This window comes from Amblyomma americanum, chromosome 11, assembly GCF_052857255.1.
Source record: "Amblyomma americanum isolate KBUSLIRL-KWMA chromosome 11, ASM5285725v1, whole genome shotgun sequence".
In the NCBI taxonomy this organism is placed as follows: domain Eukaryota; kingdom Metazoa; phylum Arthropoda; class Arachnida; order Ixodida; family Ixodidae; genus Amblyomma; species Amblyomma americanum.
This window is the reverse complement of record NC_135507.1, coordinates 43504320-43528160: the sequence shown is the minus strand read 5'-3', so window position 1 is coordinate 43528160 and position 23841 is coordinate 43504320. Positions and strand designations below refer to the sequence as shown.

Genomic DNA, 23841 nt, shown 5'->3' with positions numbered 1-23841 from the left:
CGCCGATATATGAGACAGATACTGCGCCATTTTCTTTCCACAAAAACCTATTATTATTATTATATTATTATTATTATTATTATTATTATTATTATTATTATTATTATTATTATTATTATTATTATTATTATTATTATTATTATTATTATTATTATTATTATTATTATTATTATTATTATTATTATTATCAGATGAATTATCGCCACTCCTCATAGGGCGCCAGATGTTGTGAAAAAGGTGGATTCAGAGTACTGCCTCGCTGCTAGACACTATAAAACTCACCCACAAAGACGTTTGGAGAAGCGTTTCGTGTATGTATCGCCACGTTCTCAGCTGCCGATTCATCCGATGACACTAAGCCTTTCTTTGATTAGCAGCCTTTACATCCGCAAGGTTAGCAACAGTGCGCTTGCCTGTGAATGCCCTCATCTCATTATTTTTTAGTCTTCTAGACTTGATTGCAAGCAGACATATCGTCAAAGTTGTTGCCTTAAAGCAGAGCAGTATTAGAGAGCGGGGTCTGAAAATGATGTCGCTCGTCCCTCCATTTACTTTTGGCTACAGAAGGTTTATCACTCATAGTCCTCGAAATATCTGCCGGGCTGTCCCATCCCGCAACAAGTCTTAATCTCGATGGCCAATCTTAATCTCCGAGGACTAACGGTGGTTGTTGTTCCCGAAAGGACAAAAAAATCGCTTAGAGGGTAGAAAATGTCCGGTGCTTACACCTTACATGTTCCGAAAATGCATGCGGAATTGCGTAGAAAATATCTTCCAATTCTATGGAAAAACCTCTCGTGGTTTTTCCATAGATTTGGAAGTGGTTTTTCGCGCACTTCGCGATTTCGTGAATTAAGCACTTCACTTGAGCGGCCAGCCAAGAATTGATCTTTTCTGACAATCATCTTTAGACTGGACTGTAGCTATGGCTCGAAGTAGGCCTATACACTCAGGCTTGTGCCTTTTCTCTGTAAAGAACACCTGCATAAAACCAGCTTCGTTCTTCGTTGCAGCCTTACTTGGGATCCTAGGTGCAAGCTCTCTACCTACTGAAGTGCAGGCCTTTTGAGCTTTTGGGGGTCGATCCTAATCGGCTATAATCATTCTTTATACCTTCTCCGGCCTTTCTTTGTCGGACGTACCGACAAGCTTGACTTTTGAAGTAAGTGAAGGAGGGAGGAGAAAGTAGGGTATCACGGTAGTGGGAGAGCAAGTTCCAGGGAAGGCAGTCCGGCGACTAGTGGCGCGCGGTCAGGGCGGATACGTACTGTCGGCCGCAAAAGTTTGCCTGACCTGCGATGCGTGGCGGAGAGAAGCGAAACTGCACTGTTGCGCCATCTGCCATCACATAGCATGGTGCCGAACCTCGGATGCGGGACAACCTTTTTCCACTTTTCTGAAATTCTGCAATATTATCAGCATAAACGTCAACGCTACCCATCCCCGGCAAAACGGCTTGGGAAAGCAGACGAACGCGTGCTCCTCCGACTCTTCACTAATACTCTAGTATGCCCGGCTATAATGAGACATTTCGACCCTATGGTGACTGGCCGGTGCTCGCACTGTGCATGGGGAGGTGGCTGACACCTACCACATGGTGTGGGCCTGCCAGCAAAACATAGCCCTCCCCCCTACCAGAGAGTACTAGGAGGCGGCCCTGCTCGGACCTCCAGGTCGGCGGGCCTTGGTCCAGAGGGCCCGGACGGCAGTTTCTACCAATGGAGTCCCGGACTATAGGGACTCCACCTAGTATGTAAGGAGGTTTCCCACTAAGGGAAGCCCCGAACACCTCTCTGTATATACCTATATCGAATAAATACTTTTCACCACCACCACCACTCACAGTACTGCCGCAGCGGGCGTGTCGGGAGCTTCGACACTGCAGTCTTTGACGGCAGATGGCGCAGCAATGCAATTTTGCTTCGCTCCGCCACGCATCGCAGGTCCCGCAAACTTTTGTGGCCGACAGTACGTGCATTACCATGGTGGCCTAGTGCAGTTGCAATGTTATTAAAGCGGACGTCTGTTCTTGACCGCGCGCGCAGTACTGCAACGTGCGGAAGATCCTGAACGGCGTCGCGTACGGTATCGCCGTCTTCGACGGAGACTACGACGCCATGGAGAACAACCCGTGCGGCGAAAACAAGAACTTCCGCCGGGTGCAGCTGATACGCAAGCTCCTCGACTACGTCAAGAAGGCTGAGAACCAGCACTACCCGAACGACTGCTGGACAGTCAGCTGAGGCTCCCTTTCATGGCCTCCGTGAATTGAGTCCAATTCGCGCCGTTATTTTGGAGCCACTATATTCATGTATTGTGCTGTGTTCCTAATACACTTTTTATTATTTGTTTCTTATGAACTGATCATTTCCGCAGGGCAGCGCCCGGTGGAATAAATGAAGTTTGGCAAGAAACGCTTATGAGGTCCCTGTGCTCCTGAATACATTGTTGTTCTTGCTTACGCTATCTATGGAAAATTCTTGTTCAGCTTAACATAACGCAAACACCAGCAGAGCAAGCATGAAATGCCACACGGCCGCCATACTGAGTTTCCTTTCAGTGCAAGCGGCATACAGCGGGGGCTGCCGCAGCCGCTACGTGCTCTGCCGCACTAGGGCTGACACACATTGACATCAGTCTGGCATGCCGCAACAAGAATGAACGCTTTATTGCAGACTGGGTTTTTATACCACCCCGGCACTGACGTGGCACAATGACGGTGACGTTGCCGATGAAGGCACGATAAAGATGACGATGAAGTTGTAGATAAATCGCTACGCTATGGCGTATACAAGACTGGCTAGATAGATTTATGACATCCCCTTGTACCGAGGTGGTGGTTAGCAGTACAAGGCCTAGTAAATTTAAGTGGTAGTGGCTACTGTATAGGGTTGAGCACCTGGCGTCGGCTAGCACCTTCGTGCTAGCCGACGCCAGAGGACGAGGCGAATTCGCCTGGCGAAGACTGGGAGAAAAAACACGACTTACGATTTGTTCTTAGTTTTGAGTCGCCGCCTGTTTCTTGACTTATCCCCTGCAGCGTGTGCGCGCCATTAGCTCTTTGAGGACAACAATATTTAAAACTACAACAGCAGAACGCCCGTGAGTTCCCGCAGCCAAGATCAGCATTCAGGCGAGGGAATGTTGCAGTGTACCCCGAAGAATACGAACCCAACTTTGCTATTGACCACAGGCCTGTACCGCACGGTATGGGCATGCCAAAATAATCCAGGGCTCTCAAATATAGGTACCTGTCAACTCAGCCGTGAAGCAAGTGCTGTTCAGTCCGGATCGACAGGTGCAGATGATGCTCACCGAGAGAGCCAAGGCTGCAGGTCAATCCAATGGGCTACTCAAGGAGTGTTCCTGCATTTCCTTTTGGGCTCAAAAAAGGGTTTTCATCGTCATCATAATGTTCTTGAATAAGGATTCTGCCTTCGCTACATTATTGCAAAACGTAGTCGAGTATCAGGACGCCGCCGGAGACCTGGCAAAATCGCTCCCGTGGGTCAGCACTATTTTTCTTTTCAAGATAACGACGACAGTGCAAGACCGTTTTTGCCAGTCTTCTAGAAACAAAACGACTTTCATCGTCATCTTTCGTTATACCCCTTTAATCCGTTCACTTCGGTCTTCTGTTTTCTATTTGTTTTTCTTTTCTTTTGTCATTTACCTCTCGCAAATTTAAGCTTATTAGGCCCCATTACCACCCTCAAGCGTCTCTGTCACGGAAACAAAGTTGCTCAAATTTCAGATATCATTTCAATTCTGAAGGATGCTATCTGCAAAACCGGTAGTCACCGCCTTTTCATGGCCAATCCCCCTCGTGGATGTACGCCATTTGTATGAGGCCAACAACAACTGTAGACGCAGCAATAAAGGGAGAGGAAGCCGAACAGAAGGAATGAGGCCCATGTCTTCGCTTCTGCGATGCAGAATCCCTCACTTAAAATTGTACTTATGCAGATGTGGGTTCGCTGCTACTAACCTTTGTGTATCATGTGGGCAAGTTGAAACAATAGATCATTTTCCCTTCTCTTGCCGGTGGTTCGCAGTTCAGAGACAACAGTATTTGGAGGTCCCTCTATCGAGGTTAGGACTCCCTCTGTCTCTTCCAGTTCTTCTCTCGTTCGGTGCGAGCGCAAAGGGATTCCCGTTAAGCAGTGTTCGCGGCTACCTTCATGATCACATAAGTGCAACTGATCGATTACCTTGTTAGCTGTATACAATATTTTGTCGCATGTCAAAAACTGCTTGATTCTATTCCTGGTAATTCATATTTCTTTAATTCATTTGAATTTTTCCATTTTTATTTGGATTCAGTCTTCCCACGTCTATTTTTCCTCGAGCAAATACCTCATTGGCATTCTCTACTGTACCTTGGCCAATCCCCCTGCGTGGGTATGTGCCATGTTTACTAAGGTGAAGAAGAAGAAGGCCCATGTGGGTATGTGGCACGTATTAAGAGGAAGAAGAAGAAAGCGGAGTAGTGCATTCTGTTAGAAACTTGACGTTTCCAGCGCTTCCAACATATTTCAGCCAACCTGAGTGATTCATTGCTCAATACCGTGGATTTTAGCCACTCAAAGTTCCCATGGAATATCCGGTGGTGTAAATCAAGGCTTTGTGAGGTGTCAATGAGGCTTCTGCGATGCAGAATCCATCACTTAAATTTGTACTTACGCAGATGTGGGTTCGCTGCGACAAACCTTTGTGTATCATGTGGGCAAGTTGAAACAATAGATCATTTTCTCCTCTCTTGCCGACGGTTCGCAGTTCAGAGAAAACAGTATTTGGAGGTCCCTGTTTCGAGGTTAGGACTCCCTCTGTCTCTTCCAGTTATTCTTTCGTTCGGTGCGAGCGCAAATGGATTCCCGATAAGCAGTGTCTGCGGCTACCTTCATGATTACATAAGTGCAACTGGTCGATTACCTTGTTAGCTGTATACAAAATTTTGTCGCATGTCCAAAAATGCTCGATTCTATCGATTCTTAGGGCGCTCGACTACTGATCCGGAGTTCCCGGGTTCGAACCCGATCGCGGCGGCTGCGTTTTTATGGAGGAAAAACGCTAAGGCGCCCGTGTGCTGTGCGATGTCAGTGCACGTTAAAGATCCCCAGGTGGTCGAAATTATTCCGGAGCCCTCCACTACGAACCTATTTGTTCCTCTCTTCTTTCACTCCCTCCTTTATCCCTTCCCTTACGGCGCGGTTCAGGTGTCCAACGATATATGAGACAGATACTGCGCCATTTCCTTTCCACCAAAAACCTATTATTATTAATTATTATTCCTGGTAATTCATATATCTTTAGTTCATTTGTCTGTTTCAATTTTTATATTGATTTAGTCTTCTCACGCCTATTTTTCCCCGCGCAAATACCTCATTGTGATTATCTACTGAACCTTGGCCCATCCCCCTGCGTGGGTATGTGCCATGCTTACTAAGGAGAAGAAGAAGAAGAAGTGCTTCGAAGACGCCAGTGTCTGTGGCGGCGACGTCGCCATGGGCATGTACGACGAGCAAGACGAGATGATCAACCGGCTGGTGGACCGACGGCCGGCCTGCGCCTCGCGCAACATGTACCGGTCGGGCGACTACGACTTCGTCATCCTGCTCGCCTTCCTGGCAGCCGTGATCGTGGTGTTCGTGCTCTTCTTCCAGTACGACTTCGGCCACAGGCTGCGCCCATCGCCGGCAGCGCCCTCTTCTTCCGCCACCCCTATGGGGACAGCGCAGAACAGCCGCATGCACCGCGAGGCGCAGAAGGACCTCGCGGGCCCTGTCGGTGTCGTCCCGCTCGAAGACGCAGCCGGTGGGTCGGCGCCGCGGGTGCTCGTACATCGTACTACGAACTCTCGTTAACTCGAACCCGCTTAACTCGAACCTCTAGTTTATTCCAGCTGACACTTTGAGCCTGTCAGCATCGAGCGTAATAAAGACAGCCCTTATTTCGAAGTCCACAGTTACTGAACAAATTCTTGGTGCCCTTCGAATCGAATTGCCAAGAGTCTGGTATATAGAAGGATTCAGCTTTATAGGGGGATAGACAAATTTTTGGCTGTGGGCTCTCTTCTTTGTAATGATGCGTAAGACATCACTGTACATTATAGGACACCTCAGGTCAATCGGCTACGACCGCCAAATAATTTACAATTGAATTTCTTCTTCAAATTTGATCCTGTTTGTGAGGACAGTGAAAGCGCAGTAAATGGCGCACTCCGGGAATTGAAAGTGCTGAGGGACTCAAAGGTTGCAGAGCGAAAGAAGCGTCGCAGTCATGGGCCCCTCTACTACTCTATACCACGGCGCAGCTTTGCCAAGTAAAATTACATTATTATATAGCGTATATCACGCCAATGACTTCAGGATTCGCACTTGGCTCCGGCAGCCCGTCCTTTCCGCGTTACAGAGTCCGTGAATGGCCAGCAGATTCGTAACGCTTAGCTCCGTGTCTTTTGAACCTATAGGGTTTGGAGCCAGCCGCATCATGAAGCCGGTCCGCACAAGTTTATAGCGCAATCAGCCAGAGTTGTGCGAGGACTTTTTTACGTATCCTTGCGTCGCTTTCGAAATATCACCGGCAGCCGTAACTATCAACTTTTAGCGAAATCGGAAAAGCGCACTTGCAACACTGGGCAGCGGGATGGAAGCCCAGATGGCAGTTCTTTGTTGTGCGACTCTTTGCTATGAAGTAATCATGCTTCGTATAAGCTTCAACGCACGAGTTGGGGCAGGAGCCCAGTTGACGAAGAGTGAGAACCCAGCGTTGCTGGAAAAATGCATTTAGGCGTCGACGCAAAGAACTAAATATGCTGACTGGTTGTGCAAGCTGGGTGCTCAATGTGAAGGCGCATTGATTTACTACAAACCAAAAACCTTCTCTGGCTGATGTTGAAAGTGATATTGAGCGTGTTTTAAATTTAATTTGTGCATTGAAACTATTAACTTGCTGTTTTTGAATACAATATACACGAGTCAAGAGGAAAACACAAGCCTCCTTGCACTTTGCATTAACGTCGTAACGACAAAGTGGTTTTGTGAATGGACTTGCGATTTATTTGCGAATGGACTTACGACTTCCTGAAGTGCGAAACGTTGAGTATTGCGCATAATTATCTTTTTGTAAATTCTACTTTCCTCAGTTACTTAATTCTCCAAAATATTTTTCGTGGTTCTTGGAACATTTTACATTATTTAGTTAAAATTGCGCCCAAAGTACTTCTGTGTATAGCGCCTGGTTTCTGAATTCTTAGGTGTCTGTGCACTACGAGCAATGCAACAACGATCAGCTGGAGGTCTTTGGTATGTATTAAATGCGCATTATAACCAAGAAAACGTGAATGTTAAAGGCCAGCTCGGGGAAGGTGTAGCCTTGCTGGAGCCGGAGAATACAAGGAAAGTGAGTACTGGACAAGACAACCACTTGACCTGTACTCTCCTGTCGCCCCTTGTCCCCCTGCATATCTTTTTTCTTGTTGAGTGCCGCCTTTTCTTTTTCCCTGTGCTCTGAATTTACAGCACGTTGCAGCAAACTGTCCAACAATTAACTCTGTTGTGAAAAAGTAATCGCCTTTGCAGCCGCCGAGCATATAATCACGGCCGAATTCACCGATGTGCCCATGACGGTCATGGCGCCCCAGGCTACCCGGACGACCCAGACGACCCGGCAGTCGACACCGTTCACCATCTGCGATGATCCGGGCTGCCGGGCGATGGCCGACGAGTTGCAGTCATCCCTCGACCACAGCGTGAGCCCGTGCAGCGACTTCTACCAGCACGTCTGTGGCAAGTGGCTGAGGACCCACGTGCCAGAACTGGGTGCGAAACTGCGACACAACTTATGAAGGTTCACATGCATGGTTTTCAGTACTGCAACTTCCAAGGCACTACGAATCAGGGCGGTAACTAGGAAATAAAATTCGGCGAAGGAATGCCGGAAGGATACTGACTCAAATAAATGCTTCGGTCATAGACACCACCGGCTGTATTATCTGGTTTCCAATGATTTTTTCTACTACGATAGCAGCGAAATACCGGCGTTGTCATCGTTGTCCGGCTATCCCTCCTCTCACTGCTAGCAATCCACCCTCGCTGCCTTTCCTTATCCCCACCCTCCATGACTACCCGCACATTCCATGTTTTTAACTGTTTTTTTTCAAAGAAAAATGTTTTTGGAGGCGTCATTCCTCTGAAATGCAATGGTAGAAACAAGCTCATCTGCCCTCGCGCTAACCCATATTGCTGGCACAGCTGTTAGTGCGAACAAGTCTGTGAACTAGGGTTTTGTTGCAGAAAACTTTGCGGTTTGACTGACTTACAGAACTTCGCCAAGTTGTCAGTTACAGCTAATGACGGCTCTCACCGACTCTTTTAACTAAGCCTGGTTTAGCCTGGTTTAGCCAGTGTACTTTTTGTCTGCGCACACTCGCAATAATCATAACACACCTTTACCATACCTACAGTGTACTGTGCTAGCGTTACCGTTACCGGGAGCCCACCCACCAGCAGTGAGCGCGCTCTGATTGGTCCCGATGCTGCAGGCACGTGCGCAGCCGCCGGGCACCTGGCGTCATCTGGCGCCCTCAAGGCGATTTGCGCATGCGCATTGACTGCGCGCGGGCTCCCGGTAATCCGGTACCGGTACCAGTAACACGGTATGCTAAAGGTGTTTACTGATTGCCTACCTCTCCGCAGGTGAGGCGCTGGTGTCGGAGCAGACGCTCCGCCAGCGCCGGCTCGAGCGCGAGCTGCTGGTGGAGCTTCGCGCGGGCTCGGACGACGGTTCAATGCGGTGGCCACTGCGCCTGTGGCGATCCTGCACCGCCACCTCGGGGGAGCCGCACTCCCATGACGTACTGCGCACCATCCTCGCCTCGCACGGGCTGGCGGGCTTCCCTTTCGGAGCCGCCCACCACGCCAAAGACCTGGCCGCCACGGCAGCCAAGTACGCCCCGAAGATACGGACTTTGATTCCCGATGATGAAGCAGTGTTCGCGCGGAGCGTGGCGCACGGTGTGGGAGACAGTAGCAGTCCAAAAATTTGTGGTCGGAATTCATTGGTAACTCGGCTAAATAGTCGCCAGTTTCGATAGTGTTGCAAGAGCTTTAAACAAAAAAAAATGGCGTAGCAGAAATAGCACAATAACAGTGCTGACTTCCAAATAATAATAATAATGATTTTTTCCATCCCCATGCAGTGTTGGAGGGGATAGGAATAAAAACGGTTATCGCTTGACAAGGTCCCCACCCCCTGTAAACCAAGTGGGCAGTGGCATGCGACGGCACTTCTTTGAACAGAATAATAAACGATCACCAGTGTGTGTAGAAAATAAATACGGGTTGAAGCAAAAAGAATAAAAGCAACAAAAAACGAAAAAAAACGCTGTTGTAAAGATTATAACGAGAGCAACCAAGAGCAAGTACATAAACAAGAGCAAGTTCATGAAAAAAAATGTTTAAAGTATAAATACGAGGCAAATGTGTCTTCAGAAATAAACTAGTCGAGGAGGTCAGAGCAACTAATGTTTCCTATGTGAATATTTGCAGCAATTAATCTATTCAGGAGTGAGGGAATATTATTCGCGAATGTTTGATCGATGTGTTAGCATTTCATACTTTTGTCCGCAAGCAAAAATACTAAAGATGAAATGACAAAGACTAGTACGGCACAGGACAAGTAACTGCACTCGCTGTATGTGATCTGCCGCACCTAAGAATTCCAGCTAGCTCTGCCTGATAAAAGAGGAAGGCACATTTAAACAACAGGCCACAAGAGCAAGCACTGGACATTGGAAACATTGAAACATTGCAACAGTAATAACGGAATTGTTATTATCACATTGTCGTCTCCTTCCTCCATCCTGCGTTTTGTACGGTTTTTCTTGTTTTTGTGCTTTCCCAAAGGGCTTGCAGCCATACCCTCCTGAGGTGCGTTTACACAATCACATTTTGGGCGAAGTTCTAGGATTTTTATTTTTAGACTATTGTATAAGCTTACTTCTTCTTTGTATATTAAATGAAGTCTGTGTAGAAACTGTACTTTAGTGAAGCAAGCGTTTTTTTTTCTGCTCATGTGTAAAACTAACATCTTCACTTTCAAACAACACAGCGCTTATGCGAAGAATGTTGTCTCAGGGTAATATTCCTTCATTAACCCTTTAATGCATCAATATCGAAAGAATCAAAAATATTTACCTAAAAAACATACTAGCTGAACAACTACATTCACAAGTTCGTAAGAAAATTTTGTTTGCGGCGCTAAAATGTGATAAATCATTATGTGTACAGTTAGCAACAATATGAGTTTAGGGCATTTTGTGCAGCTAGTCTGTGTTGTGTGAGCGACCAAATAGAAGGCTTTCACCCGATTCGGAAGCCCAGAGACAGTAAACAATTTTTGATTATTGTGATTTTTTTGGCGCAAGGACATGCTAGAGCGCCGCGGCACAAGGCGGTTTTTATTACGCAAGATGGGGTCAAAGACCCATTTCCCAGGAATTTCGCCCCATATCAGCTAAGCACCAACCTTGGTAAGGCTTGTGTCCGTTGTGTCACTGATGAGTACCCGGTGGCAGTGGGGTTCGAACTCCGTGCCTTTCACATGCGAAAAGGGTGCTCAAACCGCTAGGCCAGCGCTGCAGTCAGTAAAACGTATTCGTTGCGTTAGCATTAGAACGCCGATTACGGCAAAATGTGTCAGGCGTTAACGTGTGAAGCCTCGGTGTAGAGGTGGCAATGATGGAGAGGGAAGAAGGTAGGAGGAGATGGGTCAAACCGTGGTCGCAGATCATAGTGGAGGGTTGGAGAGAGTAGAGGGGGGGGGGGGGGCGTACGACATGCCACATGGTGATTGATGGACTGGTTCACGTTACCTGCTCGCGCGGCCTGAACCAGTCAGCGGCTGAGGCTGCTTCCTCCGAGGGGAGCACTAATGCTAACGCATAGTCTGCCGCATGAAGCGCATTGGTCGTCTTCGAATTCTTCTCTCCGAGAAATGTGCTTCAAGGTTCCCCGCGACGAGGAGCTGTTAGACGCTTGCTGGAAGTCGCACATTCAGGCCCCATTTTTCTCCACACAGATTGATGACCGCGAAACCAAAAATTTTCACCAGAAAGCGCAGGCTGTTCAAAACGTGTTGACATCAAAACTAGAATTCAAGCTCCATGCAGCATCTTCATGTAGAAAACTATCTTCTAGGTTGCTCTAGCTTGGTCATTGCTTTCGCAACGAACAGATAGCCTTTCGAACTAATTTCGTCGTAAATATGCTTCTACAGTTGATGGCAACACAGAAAATTGAGTAATATATATACTGGCCGGTTTCTTCATCGAATTTCTTGCAACGGAAAATACGGAGATGCTTTAAGACCTGCGACCGTTATAAAAATGGTGCCACTTAATGAAACATGTTGCTCAAAGGAAGATAAATATGCATCATATCTTAAATAAAATAAAGCAAAATTTTTACCCGAGCACAGAAGGCGGTGTATCTGTTCATCACCAGACCTTTTATATTAACAATAGCAAAACTCCCCCTAGAAGCTTTCTTAAAAAATGGACCTACTGATTCTTATTCATCATAAAAACCCCGGATATAGGGCGGTGCTTACCGCTTTTAAGGAATAAAACGAACTTCTGAAGCGTCCTCAAAGGAGAAATGTTTTTGGCACCACCAGTTGTTATATTCACGGCCTATAGGCGGCGTCCCCCTCTGCTATTCCCCAAAAAGTGCGGTTTAATTTAGTGCCATAACGGGAATGATTAAGGAACACTGATTTTAATCACTAGATTGTTTCTTTCCAACCATATTCAAAAGGGTCCTGGCATACTCGGCAATACCGGCGCTCGTCGACATCAAGATCGGGAAGAGACCAGTCGACCTCGTCCCGACACCTGTTCTCGGTGCACGCAAAGCAAGACCCGGGGCGGGATCTGCGACGCGTCCTGGTCCTGCTCCTGGCCGTTGGATGATACGCGTGGGGCCGCCACAGCCGCTCTTCCGGGGCTTCGTGAGGATGCGAGACGTGCACGATGAGTGGTTCATGGCGGCCGTGGAGAAGATCTCCGGCTCTCGAGACATGCCTGAATTGGTCAAGGTGAACAAGACCCGCCTGGAGTACGGCCTTTAGAGGCCAGAGCACGTCGGCGGTTTACGGCCACCATCGGGCTTAAACAGGACACGAATTACTCAGTAATATATTTCCTCCACGAGATTTGTGGAAGAAAAACGAGAACGTGAAGAGGCGAGAACAAAGATTACCCGCTGCGGTGGCTCAGTGGCTAAGGTGCTCGTCTACTGAGCCGGGGTAAGACTCAGGTTTAGCTGAGCATGTGTGAGGGTCATTTTCTGTTTCAAGGTGAGAGTGCATTGTATCGTTCCGCTGCGGGAGTGTTGCATGTTAATGAAAAATGAAAAATGTTTTTTGGGGAAAAGAAATGGTGCAGTATCTGTCTCACATACCGGCGGACACCTGGACCACGCCTTAAGGGAAAGGATAAAGGAGAGAGTGAAAGAAGATAGGAAGGAAGAGGTGCCGTAGTGCAGGGCTCAGGAATAATTTCGACCACCTGGGGATCTTTAAGGTGCACTGACATCGCACAGCACATCGAAACGCAGCCGCCGTGATCGGATTCGAAACCGGGCACTCCGACTCAGTAGCCGAGCGCCATAACCACCGAGCCACCGTGGCGGGTCATGTTAAAAACCCCGAAGTGATTTACAGCCTCCGCGGTGGCTCAGTGGTTAGGGCGCCCGGCTAATGAGTCGGAGTACCCGGGTTCGATCCCGACCGTGGCGGCCGCGTTTCGACGGAGGCGAAACGCTAAGGTGGTGGTGTAAAACATTTATTTATACTATTTACAAAAGAGGTATTGCTTGGACCGTGTCTGAAGGGCCCGGCCCTCACAATCACTAGGAGGGATCCCTAGTCCGGGACCTCTGTGACCTCCGCGGCAGCCCGGGCTCTTGTCACCAGGGCTCGTTGGTCCTGGAGAGTTCAGCAACTGAGCAGGGCAGCCTCCCAGTCCTCTCGGGTATGGTGGGGGTGGGTTGGGAAAGCAGGATTGGCAGGGCATGCCCACATCATGTGATACGTGTCCGCAAACAATTCCCCGCAATGTGGACAGTGGCTTAAAAAGGTCGAATTGAAATGTTTAAGCACTGCCGGGCACAGTACCATGTTGGTGTAGAGGCGAAGAAGCCAACACTCCTCCGCCTCCTTGAGGCCTTTACAGTGGGGTGGGTATCGGCCGTGAGCGGCTTGATACAGGAGAGAGACCTCCCGAAAAGTAACAGCCGGATTGAAATCAGGAGCTGGATCAGACAGCAGGAGAGGAGATGCGCGCAGGCGGTAGCGTCCGCTACCTTATTTCCCTTTATCCCAGGTGTGCTGGGGCCCAGATGATAGTGCGCCGGGTTGGGAAACCCCGATACTCACATCTCTGTAAAATTTGGAAGTGACGATCTGGGATTTGTCCCTGTTTAAAACTGCGGCAAGCTACCCTTGAGTCGGTGATAATGACTCGGGACGCTGTATCCGCGGCTGCAAGTGCGATAGCAACTTCCTCCGCGAATGTAATGTCGAGCCACGGAAGGTGAGGCCCTGAAATGGGGTGTTTTGGTGAATGACGGCCGCCGTGTACCAAACCCCATGGTGTGGACCGGCCGCGTCCGTGTAAGATACGCCTGGTCGAGCACCATACTGCTCGGAAATGGCCTCCGCTCGCGCGAGGCGGCGGCCATCACAGGCATCCTTTGCCATGCTATTGGGGAGAGGGCGAAACTGCAGGGCGAAGCGCCAAGCCTAGGGCAGGGATACCCGCTTCTCCTGTTGGGCTGTGTAATTGATGTGGAGGCACCCGTGTGCTCTGCGATGTAAGTGCATGTTAAAGATCCTCAGGTGGACGAAATTATTCCGGAGCCCTCCACTACGGCCCCTCTTTCATTTCCAGCTTCCACCATTCCCTTACGGCGCGGTTCGGGTGTCCACCGAGATATGTGAGACAGTTACTGTGCCATTTCCTTTCCTCAAAAACCAATTAAACCACTGAGCCACCGAGGCGGATGATTAATTAATTACCCGCCACGGTGGCTTAGTGGTTAGGGCGCTCGGCCACTGATCCGGAGTTCCCGGGTTCGAACCCGACCACGGCGGCCGCGTTTCAAACGCAAAAGGCGCCCGTGTGCTGTACAATGTCAGTGCGCGTTAAAGATCCCCAGGTGGTCAAAATTATTCCGAGCCTTCCACTACGGCACCTTTCTTCTCTCCGAGTCCTCCTTTATCCCTTCCTTACGGCGCGGTTCAGGTGTCCAACGATATATGAGACAGATACTGCGCTTTTTCCTTTCCCCAAAAAAACAATTATGATTATTATTGGAAATTAATCCAAGAGAGGCGACATCAATGTGGTGTTGGGTGCAACTGCAACGGCTCTCTTTTTGCGCCGCAGCAGTCACAAAGCGATATCGTCCATAGCGGAGAATAAAGAGCAGGAAATGTACATGGACCTGGCATGTAATCTGTATCCGCAACAGAGGATGGCAGAAAGCCAGGTGAGCAGACAAGATTAGAAAATCTGCTGTGACAAGGACGTCTGCTGCTTGCGCAAAACGGTATCAATTGTGGATGAATGGGAGACACCTCTTTCCCAGAGTAGGCCTAACAGGGCTGATCATGACGATGAGGCCCCTCACTGCAGATCGAACAGGCGCTCGTCGACCTGGCGGGTGAGCGTGCCGGCGTGGACGACTTCGTGCCGACCACGGTGAGGCAGCTGCGGAACTCACCCCACTGGAACTGGACCACTTTCCTGCGCACCGCTCTGCGAGATGTGACGGGTGTCGGAGCCCGCACCCAGGTGCTGGTCAAGGGGCGGCCGTTCCAGCGACGCTTCACCGAGGTGGTCGAGAAGTTCGGCTCGCCCAGCCTGCACAACTACCTGGCCCTGCGGTGCGGCCAACGACTCTTGATGCTTTGAATGGCTCAGTTTTAATGCGAAAGCATTTCTAGGATATATGCCGACGGGGTCGTGTGACTAAAACGTGTCCGCAGCGATTGTGACGATCTCAAAGGAGGTAGCATCAAACGAATGGTCGTGATCTATAGAGGACGATGTGAGCATAATGCGCAAAAAAAGTGATGTTAGTAGGATTATTAGTTAATTAATTAGAGCCAATAATGTAAAAAACGTCGAAATAGCGCGGACGTCAATGTAGTGACTGGACGGGAAAACAGCCGTGGACGGCAAAATAGTTGAAAAATAGTCAAAGAAGTGAAAATAAAGTTTGAAATGAATTGAAATGTGTTTAATGAGTGATCATTAATCGAAAAAGTTTTACTGCCATAGATTAATTAGTTAATTAATTAGAATCGAACGTCAATGAACGCAAAGGGGGCCAAGAGAGGCGACGAGTGTCGAGGAGGCGTCAATGCTTTCGCATTCCTCCAGTGCGGGTAGCCGCAGTGATCTCTGACGTTTTTAACTCCATAAATGCATTCCTGTGCTTCTACAACAGGTTTTCGCGGCAGCTTTTTTTGCAGTACCGCTGCAAAGCACGCTGATAAGAAATCCAGGTTATCCAAGGTCGCCTACATAACAGCAAATACCACCCATTTCTTTCAGAACTCCATATGCATACATGGGTGCGCAAAGCGTACGCTCTATGCATGGTCACGTAGGCTGAAGGATAGCTTACCCATTTTTCCATCTTGATAGGCCTATGTATGATAGTTATGAGCGGCGCCGCAAGAATAGAATCCGTTGCCGCGCTGAACCGGCCCTTCCGTAAAGACCGATCGCGACAGCATGTGTTGTGCGGCCTCGGAGTGAGCTCTGTTTTTCAGAGTCTTCGAAAGAAATGGAAAAAAAATTGTTGGCAGAGGTCCAACACGGCTGAACCTAGTGGAAGTGCGAAAGCAAAGCCGCCGGTATTAATGGCGAAGAATAGTGTGACGTCATTGCTACGTCATCGCATGACGTCACATCAGGCGATGCGAATATCAGCTCTAAAGGTCAAAGGTCAACGTTAAAGGTCACATTACCGCTGGTCAGTGGTCATGCTTGTTCGTCATTAGATGTACCCCCATGCCATACATAGTATCATGGCTATGGCAGAATGACTAAGTCCTAGTTTGACCTTGCTAGGGTTTGAAGATCGAAGTGACGAACTGACGCCAAATCAAAAGTTGTATCTCGCGTAGTAGAGTCTAAAAAAAAATACTACGGCGGGCTCTAATCGGACTTCGTACCAGTTATTCGAAAACCTGACAACGGATTCGATTCGTCGCGAATAATTTTTAATATGCACTATTTGACTCGTTTATAGAATCGAAAAAAAAGTATATTCAATTCGCTGGTCGGAAATATCGAACATTTGCACACCCATAGTTATAAATGTATTTTTGTAGTTGTAGTTTCGCAGGTATATCTGAATATTGTTTAAGTCTCGCTGGTTGCATAATAAGTATGCTTAAAAACAGCCCACAATAACAGGTTAGGAAAGCTTGAAACGCGCAAAGATATGCTTAGCCATGCGCAGGCACATTGTTATGGCGTCAACGTTTTGACTTGCCAAGCTCGCTAATTTCTCTCGTTGCCAAATCGTATAGTTGTAAAAAATCACATCTTGTGCAAAATGAGCCTATAGCGTAACTGCAGACTGCTCAAGAGTTGCAGCCAATCGTATGTATATACACAACAAAGACGGTCCCGCGATCAAAAGCCGCTGGCCACCGGCAATACTTAAAAATTTTGAAGATGTGGTGTGTATGAGCACAAATGCGTCAGAGTACCACTCACGTCACACCAAGTGGGGCCGAACATCAACACCAGCTTTTTGTCTTGTCTTGTCTGTTGTTGCCAGGAAGAAAGAAAAGGAAAGTGCACATGCCTGCCCACTGGCTCAAGCCGAGCCACAATCGCTGCCACGTGCAGATAGTAGGAGAGTTGAAAGATGGGATAGAAAGACAGGATAGTAAAGACGCGCGGTATAAAGACCAAGGCCGATAAAGACAAAAGACGTTACCATTTCCTAAATGCGCTGGCAAGAGAAGTTTTTGTTATTCTAGGGCACGGTACGCCTGAGTTGGAAGGTGGCACTGAAGCACTCAAGTACTATGTGCAAAGTAAGCTCCTCTTACTTTGCAAGGTTGCACACCTGTGTATTTTTAAGTAAGACCGTTTGCTCTGTTCACGGCTGTCGTCGCTTTTGCGTGCATTCCCTTTGAACAGAAAGATGCTCATTAACAATAATATAATAATTGCTTTTGGGGGAAAGGAAATGGCACAGTATCTGTCTCGTATATCATTGGACACCTGAACCGCGCCTTAAGGGAAGGGATAAAGGAGGGAGTGAAAGAAGAAAGGAAGAGAGAGGTGCCGTAGTGGAGGGCTCCGGAATAATATCGACCACGTGGGGATCTTTAACGTGCACTGACATCGCACAGCACACGGGCGCCTTTGCGTTTTGCCTCCATAAAAACGTAGCCGCCGCGGTCGGGTTCGAACCCGGGAACTCCGGATCAGTAGACTGTGCTCCATTTCACTGCTTTAAAAGTTTTAAAACCTCTTTGCTGCTCCAGTTTTCGTCACGCGCGATGCGGCTTCGCTAAGTCATTAGGTCTAAACAATTCAAAACCACTTGAATGATCCGCCGCAGTGGCTCACTGGCTGTAGCATTTGGGTAAAAAGCTTAAATGGAGTCGAGGCTCAGTGGTTATGGCGCTCGACTACTGATTCGGAGTTCCCGGGTTCGAACCCGACCGCGGCGGCTGCGTTTTTATGGAGGAAAAACGCTAAGGCGCACGTGTGCTGTGCGATGTCAGTGCACGTTAAAGATCCCCAGGTGGTCGAAATTATTCCGGAGCCCTCCACTACGGCACCGCTCTCTTCCTTTCTTCTTTCACTCCCTCCTTTACCCTTCCCTTACGGCGCGGTTCAGGTGTCCAACGATATATGAGACAGATACTGCGCCATTTCCTTTCCCTCCAAAAACCAATTATTATTATTATTAACTGAAGAGGTTTTAGAATTCAGTGAGTTTACAAAATGGCTGAATATGTGAAACGTGCAGTTAAACATTGCGAAATAGTTTTCCCCTGGCATTTTAAATGAAGGCGCAATCGCCGAATAAAGTGGCATCGGCGTTGAGGCTTCTCTGCAGTGCACAGCGACGGGCAGAGGCCGCGATAATGACGTCACGTACGACGGCGCTACGTTTCCCGGCAATAAACAGTTGTTTCACGGAAGAAAACCAACGCCATTGAATCGAAGGGGTCCAAGTCGTTAATCCCCTCGGACCTGCTAATGTGGCAGCGCAGGGGGTGGCACATGAAATGGTACTAACCACGGAGTAGTCGGATTAACCGGAGTATCATGAAAATCGGTCGACGCCATTGGCTGGAGGACCTCCCCTGAGGGGAGTCTGCCGCGTCGTTTTTGAGTGGTATCTGACGGTAGTTGCGCCGGCCGCAGTTGGATGAAGGAAAAATTCCAAACCTACCGTTTGCTATCTGTACATGCTAAAGAACCTCAGGCAGTTGAACTGAGTTCTTAGCCCTCCACTCCAACGTATCCGAGGCCAGAAGCACCTTCAGCTTAGTTAATCCTACATATTGTACTATGTTGGGCTATAACTTGTCTTGTGTTTTATGGCGCATAGGCAACTAAGACCATCGTGTGCCATGGGCCACCCCTCACTTACCATACCATACCATAGAAACAGAATCCCATCTGAAAAGTATTTGTGTGGGACATCTATACAGAGTACATAGAACATACTCACGGGACAGAATATGCCCCGCTAGCATGCAGGCTGCCAGAGTCCTCATTTTGTGTTCCCGATGCAGCATGTACGTCCGCTACTCCCTCTTTCTGGACTGGAAGCACTACCGGGAGGTGGTGGACGTGGCCGCAGCTCGGTTCCCGGGATGGGAGGACCGCGAGCCGCCGGAATACGCGGCCGAGCTTCGTTGCCTGCGGTTCCTGTCGCGCCTGATGCCCGAGCCGTTCGTGTACGCCCACTGGAACGCACACCTCAGGTGAGCGACAAGCCCTATACCAGCAGGTACACGTGAGACCACCCACCTGATTTTGAGACTTCGGCAAGTGAAGTTTAAAGTCACTGTCGTTTTGCTTCTTGCATGCTCCATTCCATCATAAAGAAACTAATCATCCAAGCATGCTTGAAGGTCTAATGACTACGCAGAGGAAGAAAATTTATTGGTTGGATAGGATTAGGTGCTACTCGGCGGATTCAGGTGGCGACTATCTGGAGCATCCGCCAGCCCAGAGACCACTGGAGTTCCAGCGATGCGCTGGCAAGCCACTCGTCCTACATGTGACAGGACGGGGAGCTTATTGTGTGGGCAAAACCATGTTATGCATTCGAGCGTTGAGGTTCTTCGCCTTTTTGTCTCTTGAAAACTCATGGCATTTTTCGTTCCGGGCTTGAATGACAGGAACTTGTCATGCAAGCATACCGAAAATGCTAATGAGCACGCAGAGTCGCTCCCCTAAGTATGGACCTCAAACACGGGGACCGCAGTCTCCAGCGTTTGTTGTGAAAGCGCCACGCCAATAATAGACACCTTTAGCATATACCGTGTACCGTGTACCGTGCTAACGTTACCGTTACCGAAGTACCGGGAGCGCGCGCGTCGTCAGTGCCCATGCGCAGTTAGCCTTGAGGGCGCCAGATGGCGCCAGGTACCGGCCAGCTGCGTGCACGCATGCCCCCACCGGGGCCAATCAGCGCGAGCGCACTGGCAATGAATGGGCTCCCGGTATTCCGGTCACCGTGCCGGAAATACCGTACACGAATCCCTGGCTTCTTCCTCCAAACCGAATGTACTTACCGCTGTCAGTGGTTTCCCATCGTCTGGTTGCCCACTTATTAATCTTGCTTGTAATTCAGCAGTCGAAGATGATCTGCGTGGAAATGAAGGCGTAGTAGTATTCTACCTTGACCCTATCGCTGGCTTTGAGTACTGTTTCGACTTTTGCTACGTCCGATGTAGAGAAAACTGAAGTTATCATAGCTGGCAACAGGTGTGTGCTGACATGTTCTTTTAGTGCGCTAGCACTTAGTGGCCATTCTCTGCATTTAGCCGTTGTGTGTTTGTCTATCTTTCTGAAGCCGGTTTAGTGGAAGGCTGCTCACCAGCCCACCGTGTCAGGAGAGCAACCCGGATTGCAACCCATCACAAGCAGCCCAAGTCCCACCAGTGGCAGCACCTACCACATAAGGACAGTGGCGCACCGCTTGGCCGCTGCACTGCTGCGCAGACGTGGGAAGACTCCCATGAATTTATGAATGAAGAGAATGGCCAATTCTGCCTATATGCACATCAACACATTATCGCTATCCGAACAACTGCCATCCTTGAACACTGGATCTGAACACCGGAACCGAACTGAAAACCGAACTGCTAGCGCACCTAATTCACATTTGGCCTAACTACGCAAGTCGACCATCGTTTTTTTGTGCTACTGGTCCGTGGAGCGCTAAGACTGTCAGTGCGCCCAACGTGGCTAGGCTAAATTGAGCCTTTTGTTTTAAAGCGTGAATTTGAAAATTTCTTTCTGTAGCCGAAGATCCTTCAGACAATACTTTCGCTGACAGTAGGAACGCTGGGGTTGTGTATATCATACTCCAGGAACCTGCGTCACCTTGAGGAAGCGCTTGGTGCCATGACCGAACACGTGGTCGACGAGACAATCAGCCGCGTGAGGGCGCTGAATATGACGCCTCGACTGACAGGCCTCTTCACCGACGCCGTTTTCAGCCTCAAGAACCAGGTAAGTGGTGGTACTTCGTTGGGACGAAGTCAATGGTTTGACGAATCGCACAAAGACAAGGACGAAGACAGGAGAGACGCCAAAAGCAGTAATTTCTGCGCTCTATCTGTTCTCTTCAACTCTGTTCTTGCGCACTATCGCAATTTTAAGTATGCAAAACTAACTAGACCACGAGTTAGTGCTCCTGAGGACCAACTGTTTCGTCGGGTGTGGGATTCATTCGAAAAAAAGAAAGCAAGATGGCGACTAAAAATGGTAGCTTGGCAAGATTAGTCTTAAGGTGTGGTCCATCGGGGAAAACGGCAGCCGAGTGGAAGCCCTGTTATGCTTCCTGTAGCACCAATACCGAAACAACTGCGACCTTTCATTGCATTGCTTGGTTTCAATGGCTGCTTCCTTTCTTTTGTGTACATATCCCACAGAACCCCTCAGCACCCTATCCTTGTCTCCTCTGCACAGCACAGAAGCATGAACGTTTGAGAAAGTTGGACAGAGGCCGTTAAGATGAACCGCCGCGGTGGCTGAGTGGTTATGGCGCTCGGCTGCTGGCCCGAAAGACGCGGGTTCGATCCCGGCCGCGGCGGTCGAAATTTCCGGAGCCCTTCACTACGGCGTCTCTCATAGCCTGAGTCGCTTTGGGACGTTAAACCCCCATAAACCATAAACCAGCCTTTAAGATGCACAATGCCAATAGATTCGTACGAAAGCTTAATACTAGCAGCTGAGGCATACACAGGGCATTCAAGAGTAGGATATGAATCATGCATTGTTCAAAGAGGGTAGGCCACACGGTGTTAATTTTAAAAAAAGGCTCAATATACTGATCGAGAATGAATTGTTAACACTTGAAGATGTTGTTAGGGAGCTTACAGGAGTCGGGCTTTAGGCAAATGTCAGGCTAGGTCCGTACCGTTAATCATAGAATGCGAATATGCGCTGGCGCCGCTGCAGTGGCTCAGTGAGTACGGCGCTCGTCTACTGAGCCGCAGTACCCGGGCTCGAAACCGACCGCGCTGGCCGCGTTTCGATGGAGGCAAAATGCAAATAGGCGCCCACGTGCTGTACGATGTCAGTGCACGTTAAAGATCCCCAGGTGGTCGAAATTATTCCGGAGCCCTCCACTACGGCACCTCTTTCTCTCTTTCACTCCCATCTTCCTGTCCTTACGGTGCGGTTCGGGTGTCCACCGAGATATGTGAGACAGTTACGGCGCCATTTCCTTTCCTCAAAAACCAATTTGATTTTTTTTCATTGTAAAGCCAGGGTTGATCATAATAATAATAATTGTTTTTTGGTGGAATGGAAATGGCGCAGTATCTGTCTCATATATCGTTGGACACCTGAACCGCGCCGTAAGGGAAGGGATAAAGGAGGGAGTGAAAGAAGATAGGAACGAATAGGTCCGTAGTGGAGGGCTCCGGAATAATTTCGACCACCTGGGGGATCTTTAACGTGCACTGACATCGCACAGCACACGGGCGCCTTAGCGTTTTTCCTCCATAAAAACGCAGCCGCCGCGGTCGGGTTCGAACCCGGGAACTCCGGATCAGTAGTCGAGCGCCCTAACCACTGAGCCACCGCGGCGGGGCCCAGGGTTGATCTTGATCACATTCTGTGGGAATGCCCACAGGCTCCCTCTGAGGGAAGCGTAAAGTCTTTAGAACAATAGGAGACCTTATTACTCAGCTCCGATCCGGAGATTCAACTGAAGACCGCCCGACTGGCCGAAACCGCCGCTAGGGTCCAAGGACTCCTGGCCGTCGTCTAGGTGGGAAGGCTTAAAGCCTTCCCTACATCTGTTGGACAAATAAAGTTTTACAATCCAATCCAAAATCATTTTATGCGCTGGTGTTTTCGTTAAAGTTATACAGCTTAGCTGTCGCTTTGATGATGCCTAAACTGTCTCGCTGTTTGTTCGTTCTCAGTTACTGGTGCCTGAGTGGATGAGGACTCCGAGCCTGCGCATGAAGTTCAGCAAGTTCGTCTTCTCCGACGCCGAGGCGTCCCCAATGGTCACGTGGAACGGCGCGCTGCGAGCGCTACGGCGAAACTCGCTCCGTAAGCTGGTGGACCGCGGCTTCGAGACCTTTTGGCACGGACCCGCGTTGGGCTTCGATCCATGGCTGGACAAAGACGAAGGATACCTGGCCGTACCACCCGCGGCGGTCAAGAGGATCTTCACGAAGCGTGCCTTCTCTGTCCACCACCTGCCCAGGATCGGGCTTGACTTGGCCAGGGCCGTAGTGGGACACTTCCTCCAGATGGCTTTCCACCTCAAACGCAAGTGAGGACAGGAGCAAGCCCGAAGCTACTGCATTTAGTCCAAGACGACACAAAACGAACAAGGAGCCCTTAGGCCTCTAGCCAACATTTCGACCAGGCGACCTGTCTTCGTCTCTGTCCGACGAAGACAAGTCCTCTAGTCGAAACGTCGGCTACTTGACAAACGCTTCCCTCTTGTACCTTGTTCATTTTGTGCTGTCAAGACTTCCATCTTCCTTGTCCGCTCTCTGCCACTGGTTCAGTCTAAGTAGGATAGGGGCGTTTCGCCGCGTTACTTTCGCGGGCACATAATTTTTTTCAGAAATTAATAATTGCAACAGTATTAACAGTTGTAACATTATTATTTAGTGCAGAAATCATTTACAGTTTCACAGCATGGCGGGTTCGTCAAAACCAGCGTGGGGCTTGCTGGACTTGGGGCAAAAATGTAAGCATTTCACATATAGATGACGAGATATGAGGAAAGCATAAAAGAAAAAAGATGCAAGATTCTATTTGGAAGATAATGTCAACAAATTGTAGGTCTACAGGAGGTTCATTAGCAAGGAATTAACAGTAAATAAAAAAGTACAAAACCTTGCTGTGGGAGGATATGCTTAATTTAGACAGTATGGGCTGCAAAACGAGCCGCTTGGAAAATTGCCTGAATTAAACTATGAGCAAGTCGTATGAGCTCGCGCTTATAAACTTGACATAGTCGTTTGGAATCAAATTGCGAACGGTCGGGATATGTATGGCCAGGGTTTCTTTCTTTAAAAAAA

General features: G+C 48.8%; 1 protein-coding gene across 1 annotated transcript in view; it reads left to right on the top strand.

Moving 5' to 3' along the window:
• The window catches only part of LOC144109582 (uncharacterized), a 35057-nt gene extending 32705 nt beyond the window's left edge, over positions 1-2352 (top strand). Inside the window, exon 14 of the mRNA XM_077642402.1 lies at positions 2046-2352. Coding sequence (XP_077498528.1) covers positions 2046-2243 — 198 coding nt within the window. The 3' untranslated portion in view covers positions 2244-2352. The remainder of the gene's footprint in view (positions 1-2045) is intronic.
• The last annotated feature ends 21489 nt before the right edge of the window (positions 2353-23841 follow it).